Here is a 21,761-nt window from a genome sequence, read left to right on the forward strand (position 1 = left end):
TGCCTCACTCATACCAGACTGTTGCTGGAGCCGTGTTCTCACACGGCCTCCACCTGCAGGAAAAGCCCTGCGATATAGGCACTTTCGGGGCCCCCGCACGACACCATGTCCACCGGAAGATGATGGCGTGTTCTAAACACAACAGAGCTACCACCAGATGATGACATGACGGCAGAAAAGCGTATTTCTGAGTGGACCTCCTTATGAAAGCGCATGCACACACACTGAATACCAGGGGTGGGATGCGTATTACCGATGTAACTGATATTGGTGGTAATCATGCTGACTTACAGGACCACCGTTGTCATGTATGGAAGTCGACAGTGGGCGAGTGTTCTCTTTATGCATCACTGTGCTCTGTGAATTTCTACAAGGCACAAGATGGACATTATTCTCACTTTACACAGAGGTTAACCACTTTTGGTGTAGGGACGGAGCCGGGGAACATACACGATATCATTCAAATTTGTGAATCTTAGTACATCAAAAGTCCCTGCGCTTTTTGATGTCATACTGGAAGGACCGGAGAAAGGTTTGCAGATTTCACACGTGTCAAGGACAATCTGCGTGTTGTCAGTTCAGACTTCTTACAGTGAACCCCCAAATCCTTCTAGTGCCTTTTTCCTATCGTTAGAATGAAATAGACAAAGGGATGTCATTTACTTTATTGTATTATTGACACAGACGGCCTGGCAATTTCCATGGGTTTTATGTATAAATCGTCACATCCCTACCTCGGGGCACTGGAAGCAATGATACACGGGGTGCTTGGGATTGTTCAGTCCTGTATACACTGGGTCCCGTGTACATATTTGTTTATGTCACAGGAACTGGGTTCATTCATGTCATGGATGCATACTCGACATGACTGGGGGAAGGCACTCGTGAAGACAAATAGTGTGTCATTCCCAACCTGGAGGAGAAGCAAATCTCTCTGAAAATATTAGTGTATGGTTTCATGGCCTGAGTTTTAAGTGACATTCCGCAAGCATAGTACTTGGTACGGCAAGATGACCATTTCCACATCTTCACAGGCCATCAAACTGTTATCGAGATTTATGACGAGAAAGATCACATCGAATAAATTTAAGATTGTGATGAACAGAACTCGGCAAGCCAAGTGTCTAACTATGAATGAATTGATACGTTTTCGGTTTTGCTGCCAAGTGCAGATACACGAAAACCATGGAACAAAGACTGCCATTCCGTTCTGACGGCAGATGTTACTCAAGGGTTTCCCTTCCACAGCAGAGGATTGTCCGTATATTGCCCCGTAGGTGAGACTGGAGGAAGTTCAGATTTACGATGGCACCCACTGGTGCAAAACCATGGCATTAACAATTTTAGTACTGCCAACTAAAATTCTGATAGCCAAAATAAGGTTGCTAAACATGTTAATGAAATGTTCCCTGATTGTGAAGAGATGAAGGTCAAAGAACTTATTTTTGATCACTCTGACACAGGGTTGTTTTGAAATAGGAAGGTAGACAAATATATATATATTTATCGAATGGGAGTGTGAGATGATTTCATAGCTTGCCACTAGGTATTGCGTGTAAGGCACTGACTGAGCCTCCATAATTTATATTCACTTTTTAAAGGATGTTATTGGATCTCCTCCTGACCTTGCGTAAACTGGTAATTTGACTTCTCTTACTCTGAAAGCCAGCCACACGTGCATGTTACAGCCGAAGCTGACACTTCCATTCCTGGAAGGCAACAGCAGATGCACCCAAGGCAGGAAGCTGTTCATTGCATGTGTGTGCTTTTAGAGAGGAAGGCTTTCTGCTCTGACGGGCCTTGCGTGTCATATGACTTCCTGGTATGAAAAGCAACCATTTTAAAACAAGAAGTGTTCCATTATTAAGGGCCTATAATCAAAGAAGAGCTTCTTACTTAAAAATCAGATATAGTAGTGAAAGAATCAAAAGTGACTTTATGAGTTTGGTCTCATTGCTTTTTCCCTTCTATGGAGAAGAGCCTGATTTAAGTTTTGTGATTCTAGAAGACATTTGTGAAGTACTAGTATTTAGAACTTATTTTCACTTAGAATACTTTGAACAGTTCCTGAAATATGTTTTAATATTTTCTTCAGAAAACATTTGATGTGGTGAATTAATTAATGCATGAATTAAAAAGTGCTTTTTGTTTTCTTCTGGGTCATATGAGGGAATACAAAACCTCACATTTTAAAAACTTTGCAATACCATTAATTTCAATCATATACCATTGCAATCACATTGCAATACCATTTTTAGAAAGAGCAATAACTTAAAAAACTTAAAATGTTATTGATTCCAAAAATAAAAGTTTTTTCAATATTTCTTTAAATTTCACGTGAGATACATGTAGTAGGTTTAGAAAAGTTCACTATATGGACGTGATTTGCACAAAATTATAAAATATCTAGTTTTTTTTTGTTTGTGGTTTCAAACAACTATGTTAAGAGTAATTTGAGAAAATAAGTCTGACACATAAAAATTAACTCTTTTCATAAAAACATATATTGGAAGATGCAAAGATATTTTATCTGGTTTACACATAATTCCATGAGAATATCTTTTCTAATAGCATTTTTAGTGATGGGAAATTCGTACCAATGATTATGATTTTGCTCTTTCTGTGAGAGCTCTCATGAGCTGAGTAATTCCACCAAGATATTAGCCAAAATATTAATCGAACCCCAGGCTGAAATGAGTCCTAACCTCGCTAACCATCCATGTGCATTTCCTTTCAAGTCTCAAATCTCAATCAGTGTGGAGGAATGGGAAGACACCAAAGACTGCAAGGAGCACGGCCTTCCCCGAGGCAACCGCCGCAACTCCGCCTGCAGCGACCAGTCGGACCACCCCTTGCTGAGGAGAAAGAGCATGCAGTGGGCCCGAAGACTGAGCCGAAAAGGTCCAAAACACTCTGGTAAAACAGCTGAGAAAATAACCCAGCAGCGACTGAACCTCTACAGGAGGTCAGAGAGACAAGAGCTTGCTGAACTTGTGAAAAGTAGAATGAGACACTTGGGTCTTTCTACAGTGGGCTATGGTATGCGCTCTCCAAGTCTTGTATGATGTGGGCTTGTGGTTTCGGGCCCTTAGTCGTTGTAGAGCTGGCTCCCATTTAGCAGGTGGAGGATCGCATTTTTGGTTCACAGGTCGCTTGGAAGGGAATAGGGGCGTATACTGAATCTCTTACGGAAAATTATGATGATGAAAATAACATTGAAGTGCTAACAGTTTTCAGTATGTGCTTGGTTCTATAGGCACTGTGACGAATACCTTATGTAAATTATCTTCGCTTTAATTTTCACAAAACTCTCCCATTTTATGCATAAGGAAACTAAGGCAAGTGACTTACTACTTAGTTAGCTTGTTAATAGTATGGCAGAGGTTTATGTCCAGTCTTTCTGGCTCCAGTGTCTGTCTCACACACACACACATACACACATATCCTATTCTAGGGCCTGGAATGAAATAAATTGGAGGCTTTGGCAAGTAATGGAATGTACCAGCCACAGATAAACCAAATGTTCCTACAAAATTTGTTTAGGTTCTTGTTACCCGGAAACAAAGTCTTCCAAAGCTTTCATTTAAAGCTCAGAGGGGGCTTGATCTGTCCCAATAATTGTTAGCCTCCTCTGCTGATCTGTGATTGCAATATTGACCACTTGGCACAGCTTAAATAATGCAAGGATAATTTAAAAATATAGAGCTTATTACTGTATACATTTCATTAAAAAAGAAATTTAGTCAGCTCAGAAGAAACTCAAAGGATGAGGGTTTTGTTTTGTTATGTGTAAGCCAGGTAAGCCAGGAGGCATGATAAAGTCAGCGTCGGGCAGGCTAAGTATAAAACAGAATGCATTCCGTATTTTCTCATTACTCCTTATGGCCCCAATGCAATAAATGCCCCAGTTTACTCTTCAAGAATTTGAAGCTCAGAGGTTAAAGACCTCGACCAAGGACACACAGTTGAAATGTCTCAGAGTCAGGGTTCCATAATTCATTATTACATTGTACTTACTTACACGTAGTGCTGACTCACCCATGACCCATCATTTTAATGGGATCAAACAAGGTCTTATGCTAAAAAAACAAATTAAAGGAAAACAATCATTTTTATTTAAAAATATTACTTGCCCTTGGCCAATTTTCAATTATGATAGTATTTCTCATAGAACTATTGTCCTATATTTACGTGTCCTTTTGTTAGTTACTCTCCAGCTACTTCTTGCTCTTTTGAAAAGTTCTGGCCAATGATTGTTCATCCAGGTCTGGCTGTGTTTCGTGAACATTAGAGCTGCAGCGGGTCCTGTTAGCGGTGAGCGGGCCACAGCTGGCTCCGAGACACAAACGTGCACGAGCGCATGAACTGGCCGTGCTGTATAACTGGCAGGAGCTCGTTACGTTTTCCCTCGTCAAACTTCTACCCGGTACCCCGCATTTAGTTATTCTCCACAGGTTTTTAAAATATAAATTGTTAATTTACTTCTCACACTAACTACTCTTACAGAAGGAAAGGAAGGAAAGGAAGGAATGATACTGTCCACCCTTTTCCTCTCTCTCTTCTGGCTTTCTCATTCCGTTCATTCTATCAACCTATCCATCCATGACGCATCGGTTCATTCTAAAGCCATGCACGGCACCTGTCTAATCTCACAAAGATGACAAAAAAGTGGGATTTGGAGCCAAACACATCAAGGGCTCCAGGCCCTCCTTGTATTTCTAATTCACAAAAATTCATCTATCGTTCACAAGATATTACCGGGCTGCCCTCTGGGTGTCGGGCGCTGTTCCGAGCAGGGGACTAGAACAGTGACCTATCCAGACAAGACCTCTGCAGTTATGGAACCTGTAGTATAGTGCCGGCCAGGACAATCGTTGAACTATTTAAGCTCTTTGACCACTTGACAAATGGAAGTAATAACACCTGTCTCACAGGTTCGTTGTTTAGGACACATGTGCTGGTGAGGGACACGGTGCTTAGCCCAGGACTGGCATTTAGTTAATTCCACAGACCTGCTATACACTTATTTAAGTACTATAAGTATATCCATGTTTCATACATCAAAGAGGCTTTTTTTTTTTGCCCACTTCAAAAACAAAAACACATTTTTCTCCCTTAGGGGCAATATTGTCTCCACTGAGGATGCGTGCTTTAAAACTATTATTATTTTGCGTGTTTGTCTTCCTTCCTTGAGGGAAAGGGAATGTCTTCCTCATCTATTCATTTTTGCATCCTCAACAAATTACACGTTCCCTGGCCCACAGGAGCCCATTCATTGCACGTTGAATGCGTGAACAAACGGTGTGCTTACAGGTGAGAAGACGGGGTCTCAGATATAAATGGTTTCCCTGGGTCACCAAGCTGAGTACGCATTCACATCAGTACTTTAACTGATGCGTGGACTCGGTATCTTTTTACCTTTTCACTAAATCACAGGTACTTTCTGCTTTCCTGACCGGATCTTGTTGTGATTCACAGGTGAAAAATGTTTGAAATACTTTGTATACAATCCATGGTGGCTGATTTACTCATGAGCATAATCTGACTTTTTCTGGGTAGCTCGGGCCTGTTCCAGGAGAAGGGGCAGATTATTTCTGACTTTTTGGACATAAGATATGAGGAAGAGGGAAGGGGAAGAGCCAAAAGAAGGTTCAGAGGACTCTAGGTTGAACAGCTAAGTGGTGGTGGCACTTTGAGATCAGAAGAAGGCAAATCTGTTGGGGTGAAGACAATACATTGATTTGAGTGCCTGGAAGAATTCCGAGGGTGGTGGTGTGTGAGAAGCTGGCTTTTTGCTGTTTGGTGCCTAAGAAAAAGCAAGGAGATGTTTATAGTGATGACCTGAGAGTCATCAGCACATAGATTTTCATGAAATCCACAGGAATAAGTAAAACCACCCCAGATGAAAGACTATGAAAGAACTATAGAATATCCTTCTATGTCTAGAATGCTAAGGAAAGAAGCACTTTCTTTTAAAAAAACAAGAGACTGAAGTGTCTGGAGTTAAATTACCCCCAAAATGTGCCCAAATACAGTCGTGTGCTATCAACTGGTTGCATGTTTTGTCACGGTTTTGAACCTTTACGCCCTCAGAAGCCCAGGCGGGGCCTAAGGTGGTCGGAGGCCCCCTCGGATGGCTACTTCCAGCCATAAGCAGTTTTGTCTGTGACCCCAATGTGAGGCGACAGACATCATTTCCTACGTGTTCTACAGTGTGAAAATAATGCTGGGACGCATCGGGCCGTAGAGCGAGGGAACAGTGACTGATGGTGCCAGAGGGCACTGGAGGCACGGTGACCGCGAGGGCAGTCCCAGGTAAATGTGCCATGCAGGGCTCACGTAGCCTCGGGGATGATGTGCAGATAAGGGTTTGGGTGAACTAGAGGGGCCTCTAAGGTGCTGCACACGCAACCTATCTTATTGCTGCTGCATCTACTGCCGCCATTGCCCAAGCCACGTCATAATACACCATGGACGCTGCCGCACCAATGACTTTGTTCCCATTCCAACCGGCAGGAGGAGGGCGAGACCAGAGAAAAAGGGCTGTGTCTCCCATGAAGGTACTGCCAGGTAGCAGGACACAGCATTGCCACCTGTCCTATTGGTAAGGAAGTGTGTTCTGTTTTTGGTGGCCCAGACCCGATATTGAAGAAGACAAGAAGAATGGCTATCTAGAGACAGCTATCCATCTTGGCCCTGGTAGATAGCTTTGCAAAAACGTTTTGTTGTGAAGGAGAGGTGAGACATGTGAACACAGCTGGATGGGAGAGGGGAGGAGGGAGAGAACTGTTTGGTTTGGAGGCCAAGGAGATATGAGTGGGTTTATTGAGACTGAGCCATTAGAGATGCTGGACACGCAGGTGAGAGGTCACTGTGGAGCCCTTGGCTGAGATGTTTGGACAGGAGGAAGAAAGTCCTGTGTTTAAGTGCAGTGAGCTTGTAGGTGTTTTGATGGGAAGTTGACTAACATTTCATCTGCTAGTTAGAGGCAACATCACCTGCTGAGAAGGCTGCTCGGAGTGGAGAGCGAGCATATGGGAAAGAACTTGGAATGTTTCCAGTCTCAGAGGGAAAGGTGTTCTTTCGGTGCAAGACTCATCATTCTGTTTTCATTATTTAAAATTCTCGTACAGACAATTTCAAACATGAACTAACATAGGAAGAACTGTATGAACCCATGCAGACTCACTGTCATGCTCCAACAGTTAGCAGCTCTTGGCCTGTCTTGTTCCATGTAAATCCCACCCATTTCCCTCACTTCTCATATCGTTTTTTTGTTGTTGTTACATTCCAGACATGATATATTTTAGTACATACCTCTGTAATTTACAGACTAGTTATAAACATAGAGTCAAACTTACATTGAAGATTTTTTCTATACACTACAGTACAATGGGAATAATTAAGGTTTTCTCTATGTAAATAACTGACCTTATTCTTTAGTCATCTATTGAAATGGCTCTCACACTCACTGAAAATTATTCTAACTATTGACGTATTCTTAATGATGAAGCCATGGACGGACACGTGTTTTTCATAGTAGAAACTGACAAGTGAGTCGTGCTACTGGGACTGCTGCTTGGGTACCAGCCGATTCTGACATGGATGGTTCTGAGTTCCACACTCCTAGTAAAAGATGAAATGCCGAGCAAGGAAAGAGAAGAAATCCTTCTACACGAGAACAATGACATTGTTCACACCCATCAGAAAGCCTAGTTTCTTTGTAAAATAAGTTTATAATTTGCCTGATATAATGGACAAATTAACTAAGAAGTGTTTTTTTTTAAGCTAAGATGGTGACTTAATTCTTTGTCATTCTCTTACTTATGGGAAAGAAATAAACAAATTTACTCAAAGAATGTTCTTCCCACCCATACCTATAATAGAGACAGTGGTGGTGGTAATAGTAATAGTAACACCTTCAACTTCTGCTTTAAGACTCTGATAAATCATTGATCATTTACATATAAGTTCTCAACAAAAAATTGCCCCAAATTCTAATCAACAAGTCAGGTACCTTTATCTAGTACAAAGCTATTCACAAATTCATCTTACAACAAATTACCCAAAAGGGGAAAAGCCACTGTAGCTAAATACTTCTTCTGACGGTTTTGCAACATTAGTACTTAGGAGGAACAATAGAAGTACCTGAGATCACTCTGGTGACTTCATCAACAATTTGTTTTTTCAAAAGAAATCCACCCCATTTTACACTGTGGTTTTGCAACATATAATTTACCTTTCCCCTATATAAATGGGCACAATAATATTGATATATAAACCAATATATTCCCAGTACAGATTCCTAGGAAATGGATGAGTCTGTGCTGTTTATACTTCCGGAACTAATCCCTCCTCACAGGGAGGTAGTCAGAAGCAGAAGATGTTTGTTTTATGTCATTCTCATTCTGAATATAGAATATTTTAACAATCTTGTTATTTCGGTTTTTTAAAAGATTTTATTTATTTTTAGTCAGAGGGGAAGGGAGGGAGAAGGAGAGGGAGAGAAACAACAATCTGTGGTTGCCCCTTGTATGCCCCCTACTGGGGACCTGGCCCACAACCCAGGCTTGTTCCCTGACTGGGAATTGAACCAGCAACCCTTTGGTTCACAGGCTCAATCCACTGAGTCACACCAGCCAAGGCTGTATGTAAAATGTTGATAGGAAAAAACCTCAAAGGTTTTAATAGATAAAGTAATGAAGCTTTCAAAGAGGGGAATTGCTGAGCTGATGATGATTTATATAAAATGAAAATATTTGGGCAATGAACTTTCCATATCTTCCTAAATTAAAACTATAACATTTTGTTTCAAAGAATTGTATCATACCCTTCCCAGAACATTAATTTTTCAAAGACATCAATATTTTTACATAATTTACTACTGTAGTTAACTTAATTGCACTTACATATACATATATCTTACTTTACGACTGAAATTCCAAATGCTGTGTGTTGACATATGTATAAGAAAATGTGGCCAATTTGAATAAAATAAAATATTCTTGTCATTGAGAAATAAAGTTAATTGGTTGAGTGAACTTTTTACTTTTAAGATTTTATTATGGGTTGAGTATAAATAGTCAATGAATGAGCTTTCTAAATGCATTAAAACCAGACCAAACTTTCAATTATGATGACTGTTCACGCTCTGAATTTAAACAACTGGGGAAAATAGAAATCAATGGGGCGCAGACAAGAGACAAAAGAAAACATATGGCTTTGGTCCCCGAGGGAAGGAAAATGGACAAGTTAAGCCTTTGATGGGCTAGAAGTCAAGCAGGTGGGTCCCAAATAGGAAAATATAATCTGTACTGGCAGAAAAACCCATCAACAGAAACCGATCCAGAGAATAAGGACATTAACGTAGTTATTACAGTATTATGTCTACATTTAGGATGGTAAAAAGGTAGAGGAGCAAGATAAAATGAGAATCAAAACTATAAACAAACCAAACAGAACCTCCTAGATTTCAGAATTCATAGTGCAGAATGATGATTATCATAAGATAAATAATATGTTCAAAACCACATAGGAAGTTTACAGTTGACTTAGAGATAAACCTATAACTAAATCCACCTAGCTTCTGTTCTGAAGGTTGTATTACATAGCCTAGTGCCTCTCAAGAAAACTGCTATAAAGGTCCATGAGGGGACAATGAAATCATCAGTAGGCAACAGAATTTCCCATTATTTGGATTATTGGGTTTTGTAGGAGAAATAAGCCCTGTGTGACTGAGAGTATTTTCTCTGATAAGGTATTTCTAGTAGTGACTGAAGAAAAAGATGCCCTCGCTCTGGTACAGAACCAATTTCTTTTCTTTTTTTTTTACTTGCTTTTTCATCAGAATTTAAATGTGCTGTGGTGTCTCGCATCCTAAAACATTCTCCCTCTGTCTCTCCCTCCTTTTCTGTCTCACTGTGTCATGCTCTGTATCTGTCTTTCCCAGCTTCCTGAGTTTCCGCCACTGCCATCTCTCACCTGCGCTTCTGTCCTCTTCACCTACTCTTCCTGTGTCAACTCTGAGCCCCCGAAGTTCATTTCCCTCAGAGCAGCCAAGCTGACACATCCAACAGGAAGTCAGGTCATGCCCCATCTGCCATCCTCACAGCCTTTCACTGGCTTCTCATTACTTTCAGAATAAAATTCAAACTTCCGGTCCAGGTCTGCAAAGCCGTAGGGGACCTGGTCCCAGCGTGCTCTGCAGCATGGATGGCCTCCACTGAATGGCCCCTTTGCTCACTCCAGTCCACCCGCCGGGGCCTGAGTCCTACAGCTTAACTCACACCTCAGCCTCTGCCATTCGCCAAACATTTTCTTCCTTATCTTTCCACGCCGGCACCTTCCCGTCACAACACACACAGTCAGCATTTATGAATTACAGATTGATTCTTGCTGCTACAGTCATCACGGGTAACCTCGATGTAACCCTTGACAGGAGGCAGGTGCCGAGTCTGCACACTCCATATTAACTTTAAGTCACACTGATTATTTACTGATAATTGGATTTGCTCCGTAACCTGTGGGACAGCACCACTGTCAGCCCGCGCTGTAGGTGAGGAGGCTGAGCAGGAGAGATGAAGGGAACGGAAATCCTCGCCCACAGCCTCAGCATGTGTGACAGGAGGAGCCGCAGTTTCCACGCGGACTCTGGCTTTGGGGCCTGTGTCCTTCCTTAATGGGGCCTCTCGTGATACCTTTGTATTTATTATTTAAAATGTTTCTCCAATTACCAAATGCATAATGGGCACATATTTTCAAAATTATTATTTCATAAAATGTACCCAAATATAAGTAAGCTTTATTTTTTTCTTATCAAATTGTAGGCTTTTAAAAATGTTCTGACAATACCCCTACAGGAACATTTCAAAAACCAAAAGTGGAATGCAGGTGTGTGTGGATCTGGAACCATAAGCTACTTTGTAAGAACAGTAAGAGTGTAATTCTCTTTCCTTCCTAATGTAATCTATCCGCATGAAGCACTCTGAGCCGAGTATTTCCTACATGAAGCTTTCAGCTGGATGATTGCATGTGCTAATTCTAGAATTTCTTTTAAATTTTTCAGTCTCTTAGTACATTTATTTCAGATTTTCACAAGAAGAATAGTTCCATTAAACAATTATGTCAATGATAAAATATTCATTTCAATAGAACAATTTCAACCATTTTGGCTTTGCCAGGGTCACAGATCATGTGTCAACACACATCTCATCCACTCAACAGATTTCCTCTGCAGGAAATGAGTCTTGATTCTGGTTCATGGGCCACATTTTCCAGAACAAATTCATTGTGTCTACTAGCCATGTCATTATATTTTTGGTAAAAAGCCTTATTTAGTCCACAGATGCCTTTGCCTCCACCAATGCCCATGGTTATGACAGGGTCTTAAAGATCCAGAAAAGCTACTATGTATTATTTTTTCCTCCAGAAGTCAGAAATCACTAAAACATAATGTAGGAGATACAAATAGAGATGAAAACGCCACAGCTGCAGCTGCTGAAACTGGATGGGTGATGTGGTTTTGATGTGTGACCTCAAGGGGCTTTTAAAACATCGCCTCCTAATTCTTCCACCCAAAGTCACAAAGTGAAGGAGGGACCTGCAGGACCCCCAAGCAAGCAGCATGGCAGGGCACAGCCTGCCAGGATTCACGCCAAAGCAAGGCGGACGTGGGTGAGGGAGAGTGAATGGCTTTGAACTCAGCCACTTTTTAAAATTTCTGTTCACCTAACCCCGAGGAGCTGTCAGTGAGGCGTGGGGGAGGGAAGAAGCCGGGAGTGATGAGGTCTTATCCTTGGTCATCCACCTCTTGATAGAAACCACATGTCATCTTTCACTTGAGTTCATTAGCAAAGTGTTTGTTCCAATTCCTGAAGTCCGTGGAAAACTCCTAATCTTCAGAATGACAGATTAAAATGAGCGGAAAAGCCATTATTGATGCTCTAGTTCTATCTACTGTTGTACAATTTTCAGTTATCCAGGCAGTCTCTACACTTGTAACAGGCCAACCAAGTCACCCGCAGATTTTGACTTCATCCCAGAGCCCCAAATGAGTAAAACATCACATGCATAATCAAGGAGAGAGGTTGGGCATGGATGCTGACTGAGGAGTTATGTGTTCAAGTGCTTTCCCCCTAAAGCCACTGCTCAGTAACGTTCGCTGTTCATATAAGAATTTGAGTTATACACAGGAAATGAGAAGAAGGTTTTCTAGCATTTCTGAGTATCATGTATCGGTGTCCAGAAGGCACTGTTAACTTCTGTTCCTTTGTACAGCAGTTGTGGGAATTCACTCAAGGAGAGGATTTCTCAAAGAGCATCCATACATTGCTTTTCATATGCACAGGTGACCCTGGCTGTCTCGGTCTGGGCAACACCCTTTGGGCTGGAATTGTGCCTTATTTGGAGCAAGCTCACGTCATACATACACTCATTGGAATTCTCTCTCCACAGTTAGCCATCTACCCCTGGGCAAGACTGGCAGGTCCAGCAACGTAAAAGAGAGGCTTCCCAGTTAAATACGAATTTCAGATAAACAACAAATAATTGCTTGCTATAGATATGTCATGTGCAATATTTCAGACATACTTATGCTGAAAAAATTATTAGCTTTTTCCTCTTGAATGCAGATTTGCCTGGCAACCCTATCCCTATGGCAGAATACAATTCTTTGTATCTACCCTGGAGATACATGCAACCAAATGTACCTCTTCACTTGACCACTGCCTTGGCGACTGTGTGGTTATAATACTTTTGTTGGCATTCTTGTGGTGGGTTTAGTTACACAGCAGTTATCTGCCCTATCAGATGAGGACTTCCACTACAGATCTTCAAAATAAGGCACATCTATGTATCAATTTGAAATACAATGGAAAGTATCATCTTTCATATTGCCTTTCCTGTGGCAGGTTTTTAGTTAGATGCACACAGCAGTGGACCTTATTTTGTAAAACTAATATATACTTCCCAGTGCAGGAAATTTCCAAGGCCAGCTGCACTGGCCTATAAAAGGCCTTGGCTTTCACTGTATGCAGTTATGTGAGTATTGATCTGTCTGTATGGGTGTGAAATACATTTTTAGATATTTGGATCCAAATGCAAAATGGAGCACCTCTTTCAGGAGCCAAGCCTGCCTACCGCTGAAGTGACTAGGACACTAGTAGGGCTGGAGGGCAGGGATTAAAAACACCCTCCCAGCCTGCAAGCTTTACCCTCGGATGGTTGATGCTGTTGATGTGTGTGTACACCACGCGTCCAGGCGCCTAGATGTTTACACCGTATCGCAGCCTCACAGCCTCGCAGCTAAGGCCTTCGGGTCCCAGAGCTGTGCTCTCTTCCTCGCCACTGCCCCCACAGAACGCCAACTCAGAGCTCTGAACTTGAAGCCTGACGGTGCCTCCCGAGTGAACTGACCAAGTTAAAATGACACAGCCTTTTGTTTTAACATATACAAGGTCCCGCAGAAGTAACGCCCGCATGTGTGTGGCTGGTAGGGTGATAATGTGGGTGTTCATAATTTGTAGTTTTAATTTTAACGCTTCACCTAAAATGTCATAAGGTGTGCTTGATTGTGATATTGTCATTACAGAATTACATGCTTATGATCTTGTAATAACACATTTTAATGAAAAAGGGGCATTATTTATGTCAAGCCCTGCGTATGTATCACATGTATTTATATTGCTTTAGAGGAAAATGAATTACTTGGTAGTACCCGTTCCTGGAAAGTTACAGTTAAACTCTGTCCCACGGGATCCTTTGTGTTTTGCGAAACCAGTAATGTGGCTGTCTTGTAACAAAGTCAGACACATTTAGGGCCTTTCAGCTTTCTAGATACAGCTTTGTTATGTTTTCTAAACACAGTGGCATTAGGTGATTTTTCACAGGATTTCCTGGAAGAACATTCCTTTCTGGGATGGCCATCTTCACCCACAATAATTTTGCATAATTACTAAAGCATATGAAATCAAGTTGACATCTTGTTTAGCTATTTCCTTAATAGAAATACTTTTTCAGTGTAAAAGCTTAAAGGGTAGGATATAACTGTGGTTGGTTTGAACAGAACCAGATACGTTACTTTTATCACCTATTGGAACAAAAGTGGGTGCCTGCCAGGCCTCCACCACGGCAGTAATTTGAAAATAGTCCATTGCGTACACGATGCTACTGTAGGCAAAACAATAGCAAGTTCTCGTTGACAGCTCTATGTTTGGAAGATAAGATGCCCTGTAATAACCCTCGTAATTTTCTGTAAGTAGCATGACGTGCTCGGCATGTCTTTATCTTCCAGACGAAATGAATGACCACCAGAGCACCCTGTCCTACATCCTGATTAACCCGTCCCCGGACACCAGGCTAGAGCTGAACGACGTGGTGTAAGTTAATATTACGTCTCACGTTTATTTTTAGAAGCTACCAATTTATGTTTTTTTAAAGATTTTATTTATTTATTGTTGAGAGAAGGGAAGGGAGGGAGAAAGAGGGGGAGAGAAACATCAAGGTGTGGTTGCCTCTCATGAGCCCCCTACTGGGGACCTGGCCCGCAACCCAGGCAGGTGCCCCGACTAGGAATCCAACTGGTTACCCTTTAGTTCACAGGCCCACGCTCAATCCACTCAGCCACGCCAGCCAGGGCCGATTTATGTTTTCATATTCTTATCTCCGCCGTGATAGCCCCTATGATTCTTGTGATATAAAAGTCCAAGTCTGATTTTGGTGCTCAATCAACAAAGGCATGTGATGTATTTCTGTGTGAAATACTATAAAAACATTGCAGGACTGTCGAGGAGTCAGAGCAGGAAATAGCAGCATGAATTCTGTATTCTGTGAGCTAGTATATATGTGTATTTGGGGAAATAAGAGAAAATATGTGGAATAACAAGAGAACAGCTTAAAGAACACCCTGAAATATCTCCCACTATCTACTTCTATAGACGTGCGATTTTCTACCAACCAAAGTGAAACAGATCGAGGCTTATTAGGAAGAGATCAAAGGTAGTAATTTGATTCATCAAAGACTGTGTTTTATGTACATACCATAACCCATATTTTTGGCACTGAGATAACTAAATTTTAGTGTAACTTGAGCCATGACAGACATGAAAAAATGTCTATGTGACAGATAGCACCTAAAACGGCATCTTAGAAATTTACTCTTTTAGACTCTTAGGTTTCATAGTGATGACGTTAGGGGAAGGGACTTGCGCAGTTATGTACGTAAATTTAGAGGATAATGGGTTATACGCATGCCTTGTACGTTTTTCTAAAAAATCACTCTCAAAAGTTCACTTTCAATGGATGGGCAACATTTGTTTGATTCAAAGAAGCATAAGTCACTAGAGGATGCAGCGTTAAAAAGCAAATACCCTGGACACAGACATCTGGAGTAGGAATCTCAAGTGCCAGCGTGAACTAGTCTTGCTTACTGACTGTTGCAGTTACTGGCTTTGTGTTCTCTTTTTTTTTTAGACTATTTTTTCTTATTGTTGTTCAAGTACAGTTTTCTGCCTTCTCCCCCAACCCCAGCTCAACACCCCAGCCCTCCCCACTTCCCTCCCGTTTGCACCACCCCCTTGTTATTGTCCATGTGTCCTTTATAATTGTTCCTGCAAACCCTTCACCGTTTTCCCCTGAAAACGTTTTCCCACCGTTTCTCCCCTCTCCCCTCTGGTCACTGTCAGCCTGTTCTCAATTTCAATATCTTTGGTTATATTTTGCTTGTTTGCTCGTTGTGTTGATTAGGTTTCTGTTAGAGGTGAGGTCATATGGTGTTTGTCTGTCACCGCCTGGCTTATTTCGCTTGTGTCCTCTTCTCAGATACCTGATCCGACCAGACCCCCTGTCCTACCTTCCCAACAGCGAGCCCAGCCGAGACGGCAGCCTCTGCATCACCTCTGCTCAAGACTCTCGGGAGGAAACTCAGCTTTGATACTGCGAGCTTAACAGACTTATTTTTTCCTACGAGGATCTTGTTGAAAAAACTATTTCTTAGGGGAAAAAAAGTGTTGCTGGCATGAAGTAAACTAGATGGGAATCTATTCAAATCTCTCATATTTTTTAAAAAATCTATTCTCTTAGAAGTATAGATTATTTTGAAATTTAACGTACTGCTTATTGGTATTCCTCCTATTAATGTTTGAAAGACATCGATGGAATGAACTTTGAAGCCTAAATTAAAACATACAATTTTAAATTGCATAGCTAATTGTTTGACAATAATTCAAACTGTATGAAGTCGGTTTTAAAATATCTTTAGGTTTTATGAAAGTAAAGTAAAAACCCAGCTATATTGGGTGCATCACATTGGACGTAGAAGATTGTTGCCCCTCTTCCAAGTTAAATGTGTTATATTACGTTCTTTAAACTTGCTCTTTTATAATACTGAGCTCGTCATAAATGCCTCATCTTCTCTACACAGAGGTTAATGAATAAACGTGTTGACTCACATTTTTGTAAGAATCATAATTTGCTTTGGCATAAAAATCTTTCAGTCATCTTAACCTGTTTTGGTTGCCTATTCATTTGACACCAAATTTATTTCAGAATTTGAGATGTTCCTAGAATGTTTTGTTCCGCTGAAGAAACCAAAACAAATAGAAAGAAATACCGAGAACCTGAACTTTTTGCTAACTGAATGTCTGACCCCCACTGTATGCCAAAGAGAATATAATAAAAAAGCAAATATGGACTGTTCTCTTAAAACAATGCCTAACATACAGAAAATACTTAAAACATATTTGTTGACTTACATTTAACCTGAGAATTGAACCATTCACTGAAATACGCAGTGGTTTTCACTAGACAATTGAGCTTCAACATTTCCCACCTATCTATACAGAATATTTCATTCGAGAGTTAATTTAAAATTCAAAGAAGCAAAATTATACTTCTGATGGAATACAAAGACATTTGAAGCATTACAAGTCCTCTTCTCTGCCTTTAGTATTGAAATAATCGTAACAAAAATGATAGGTTAAAATTTTGATTTAATGTTGAAAAATTATAGAAACTAGGTTTTAACATTGTGAAAAATAAGCATATAATAAGCATAGGGAGTTTTGCCATTGGAATTGAATATAAATCATGCAGAATTTGACAGTTATAAATTAAATATCAATTGACCTTTCAGGACACTAGTGCTTTTCTCTGTGTTTCTGTATTTTCCGTAGAGACAGAAAAGCACAGGAGGGAGCGGCCAGTGAGTTGGAATGTGTTAAGGCAGAGAGACATCAGTAAATTTAAGGAGCTATTTTTTATCATTAAAATAAGAAGTAAAGTTTTATAATTTACTTCTAATTTTGTATTTTATTTACTTCTGAATTTGACACTTAGTTTGAGTTCAACAGAAAATAAGACATTTAAGACTAGAAAGAGACATTTTATCTTTATATTTCATAAATAACACACAAATTGAATGGAAAATAGAAGCCTTAACAAAAAGAACGTAGAGAAAGAAACCCTGATAGGCCCCACATATTCCATGGAAATAAAGATATAGAACATAAAATGTGGAACTGTAGGTTATAGTCATTGTATATTTTGGTTTAGAGATTGAAATGCCTATTGGTTGTTGTTGTATATGTGTGTGTTTTGTTTGTTTGGGGTTTTTTTTTAGTACTTTTCCCTACTCTCATTTTTGAATAACAAAACCCCCAAGAATTTTCTCTCCAGTAGGGACAGCCTATCTGTAATTTTCTTTAGTCAGACAGGAAAGTCAAACGTACAAGTTACTTAAAACAGGAAGCGAGCCTGAAAACAGAGATTGTATGTGTAGGTATGTACACGTTACCAACACAAGGGGAAGAAATTTGGCAAATCTGCATATCAATAGGTAAATTATTCAAACTCGTGGCAGGATCAGAGTAACATGTGTAATGGAGAACAATAATGAATTTACTGATCCTGGTTCTTATTGGCACATCAACAGTCAAGTGGGATGTTTCTTTGAGTTGCCATTTCTTTACTTCATTGGAGTTATTTTTAGGAATAAATATAAGATTTTATGAATCTTCCATTCCCTCAGAAGATCTCAAGTCCAGCATTTTTGCAGGATGACGGTTGGCGAGACTAGGGTTTTAAGTTCTGATATGACTGTATTTCCTATAAAACTAAAAGTTATGTCTCATAAATTTTACAATAGTTATTTTTGATTATGAGCAGTAGTCCAAATTTACTACTTGACACAATGCATATAGCTTGCTCTAATAATGATAGTTTATTAGGCTTTCTGTTATTTAAAGAATAAAAACATGCTTATAAAAGCCTTTTAACAAACCGTTGCCTTTTTAAAATACTTACACTTGCACATGAAAACATAAAGACAATAAAGTCAAAAGTGGTCCTTGTAACCCTGAGGGAATTGGTTCTATTCATTGTCTGTGTATCATTTTGCTACCAGTTACACTGAATTGCTTTAAAAAAAGTAATAAAATTATTTCTGATGATGAAAACCCTTGGAGCTTTGTGCTAAAATGTTCATTGTTTAGACAAATTATGTTTTGAAGGTATAAAACTCATTTGTCAGTTTGTTATTTCAAAACCCAAATAAAAATGAGGTGGTGTCATTGGAAAAGGCAGCCATAAATAAACTGTTACTGAATCACTTCTTAACAAATAGGTTTCAAACAATTGTGTAGCAGGAAGGAGAGTGGGGGAACGAACCAAGGGAAGGGAGGAAAAAGTAGAATTGAAAAGGAGGAGGAAGAAAAGAAAGCTGGTAAAAACGAATGTAGGTTCCAGAGGAGAATTTGGTTTTCACAAAACAAGGGATTATGTCCCAATCCACTATAAAGACCAGAAAACACTGGTCTGAGAAGAGAAACACAAGATTTAAAGTCAAAGACAGACTCCAGGTCCAGGAAAATGGCGTAGACGCAGGCCTCCCTGTTCCTCCTTCTGATGCACAGAAACCCCCAGGCTCGCCTCTGGCCCAGGAGCACCAGGGGCTTGCCCAACTGGACAGAAGGAGGAAGCTGGACAGAGGGGCTGGACTTGACCTACAGCGTGGCGGTGATGGCCCTGGACTGTCCTGTTGCCCCCTATGTGGCTTGGTCTGGCTACGGGCTAATGGCGATGAGTGGAGACAGAAAAGTCCCAAGAGAAGCCTGCTCTCTTCTTCCCAAAGACGGACCCGTGCCTCACGTCCAGCTTCCCCAGCGCCAGGCTCCCGCAGTGTGGGCGGCTGCCCGGAGACCGGCCCTGGTTGGCGTGATCAAGGTCCCTGCAGCCGGCAGGCCCCTCAGCCCAGGGCAGAGTTCTGTCTGCAGAGCCTCTGCGTGACTGGACTGCAGTCCTGTGAGCTGCAGCTGTGCCGCCTCGGGGCTCCGGCTCCCTTCCCCGGCACCCTCTCGGCCCTGAAGGGGGTGCCTGCCCTGAGGCCTCCCACAGCTCATCGTTCTCAAGTTCCCTTTACTTATCACTGACCCATTAGTTGTTACATTAAAGCTCTATAATAATTCTCTCTATGAAGCCCAGCTTCTACTTATTATGTAATAAAATATATTTATTACTCATATCTCAAAGTGTTTCAGCAAAAACAACAATCCATCCTCCTAAGGGTAAGTAAGTAACAGCAATTTTAGATGTTGTGGGCCAACCAAGTGACAAATAATTTGACGTTGAAAATGGAGTATCTTCTGATCACTTAATGAAAACTAGTGATTTTTAATGTTTTTGGCAAAAAGCAGGCTGTGAAATGACTGACATTTTCACTGGAAACCATGCTGCTAAAAATAATTCAGAGGCTGTGCTTGATTTATTATCTCCAACTAGAGGAGGAAAATTCTTTATTTTGGAGAATTCAGCATCCTCCAGGTTTGGGAGGGCAAACCCCATGTCTCACTTTAGCGCGATTAAGATTCATCCTTGAACTTGGAACTAGGCAATCAGTTCCCTCCATGAGTCACACAGATGTCACAGAGGGCAAGCCTGATTAGCAGCAAAAACGATGGCTCCTTGATCACTTTGAAAGGTAAGTATTTCAGGGCACATATTTTTACAAAAGAAATCTGCCTGTTGAAAAATCCCTACCTATTTATCCATATGATTTTAGCATTTATTAGGTAGTACAAAAAGTTACAACCACTTCACACACTGATTTTATGTTGTCATTTTGAAGTCACTCAATTGTTTTTTCTTGAGTTTGCTGAGATGTTGATATCCTTGTGTAATGCATAACTATTCAAAGTGAATTATTAAGACTCTGCAAGAGAGAGCTCAGTATTTGAAAAACCACTATGAAAAGATATTGACGAGATAATATATTTTAATAAGTACTTGGACTTTCAAAGCAATTTTTCTATGTTAATGGAGTCAAACTTCCCAGACACGTTTCAATATTTCTCAACGCCCTCCTTCTGCTTACCTTTTTATATAAAATAGCTACCAAAGCAACGAAAAAATTCATACAACATCGAAGCAAGTCAGTGAAGCCATTGAACATCTTTTTGCACCTTAGAAGATACTTTTCATCTGAAATCAACTGTGTCTCCGTAATTCTTCCAGTATCAACACGGAATCAACCACAGGATACAGACAGCGGTCATGGGTAAAAGACTTGTTCTGTGGACACAATATTGACCACTTTTCTAGACTTCCCTGTGCCATAATCGCCACACCCCACGTCTCGCCTGTGGTCATGCCACTCACCCTCACGGCAGCAATGACTTGGCCCTGGACGCCCAGAAGCTACATGGGGGAGCACTGGGCCAAGCAGAGAGGTGGGTGGTCAGCCGGCATCCACTGCCTGACCCTGGAGCCTGGCAGTGTGTCTGTCAGTTCCTCCCCAACCTCACCAAAGTCCCAGAGGGCTCTGCTGGAGGGAGTCAAGGTGGGGAGTCAGTGCTCACCCCAACTTGCTGGAGGAGGCTCTGAGCAGCAGAAAACCACTGGTGGCCTGGTACCCGGGGAATGACCGCAGACATGGCTTTTGGAGGAGAAAATGGCAGTAGTTTGGGCCACCTCAAAATGCTGATGTAGCGGTTGCATGTGGTCAGGGACTAGAAGTAGGTGATGGGAGGACTCAGAAGCAAATCTCCGATGAGAATTATTAAACACGCATTCAGCTGACAATGCCCGCCATTCACCACACCATCAAACTGCCATCAGCCCCCAGGGTGTAAACTTGAGGCTCTTCTTTTGCACCAGAATAGACTGAATTAACCTCCTTTGAGAGACAAGTCAGTCAGCATTCGGTGTGAAGGACAAAACCCCCAAAATGCAAATAGGGAACAGACCTTGAAATGCAAAATAAGTCAGGGGAACACCCTGACTGATAACAGTTGTTACATTTAAAGGCTCGAACACCCCAGGGCAACCCTGCGGTCCCTCTTTGATTTTTCTCTTCTCCTTCATCACTCCTGCTTCACGGCCATTCATTTCCCAGTCCTACTATTTCTACCTCTTCAATGACTCTCAACACCCTCCATTCTCACCCCTGTTCCCTAGACCAGGGAGCTCACACGACAGCCTGGGCCTGGGCTGCTCTAGTGAACTTGCCCTCACCCGTTCCTCTCTCTAAATTTTGATCAGAATGTTTCTTTAAACGGTGATGTTGATTCTGAGTTAAAACTGTCAGAGGCTTCTCTCAGATTACACAGGACACTCATCAGGCCTCCTGTTCACTATTTTCACTCATATCCAACTACTTTCAGTTTTGCAAACAAGTCGTGTGGTTTTTCTCTAGTTACTTGGTACCACCAGGACATAGTTCTGTGTGTCTTTCCTCTGTCACTTCTTACTTGTTCCTTGTAAGCTGTGCTGAC

At 41.1% G+C, this 21,761-nt stretch overlaps 1 protein-coding gene across 2 annotated transcripts in view; it reads left to right on the forward strand.

The window, feature by feature from the left end:
- The window catches only part of KCNT2 (potassium sodium-activated channel subfamily T member 2), a 194,412-nt gene extending 175,919 nt beyond the window's left edge, over positions 1 to 18,493 (forward strand). For both annotated transcript variants that reach the window (XM_024576037.4, XM_024576038.4), the window contains 3 exons: positions 2,739 to 3,039; positions 14,291 to 14,375; positions 15,817 to 18,493. In XM_024576037.4, coding sequence (XP_024431805.1) covers positions 2,739 to 3,039; positions 14,291 to 14,375; positions 15,817 to 15,928 — 498 coding nt within the window. In that variant the 3' untranslated portion in view covers positions 15,929 to 18,493. The remainder of the gene's footprint in view (positions 1 to 2,738; positions 3,040 to 14,290; positions 14,376 to 15,816) is intronic.
- The last annotated feature ends 3,268 nt before the right edge of the window (positions 18,494 to 21,761 follow it).

The sequence above is a fragment of the Desmodus rotundus genome, chromosome 10, assembly GCF_022682495.2.
Source record: "Desmodus rotundus isolate HL8 chromosome 10, HLdesRot8A.1, whole genome shotgun sequence".
NCBI classification, from domain to species: Eukaryota; Metazoa; Chordata; class Mammalia; order Chiroptera; family Phyllostomidae; genus Desmodus; species Desmodus rotundus.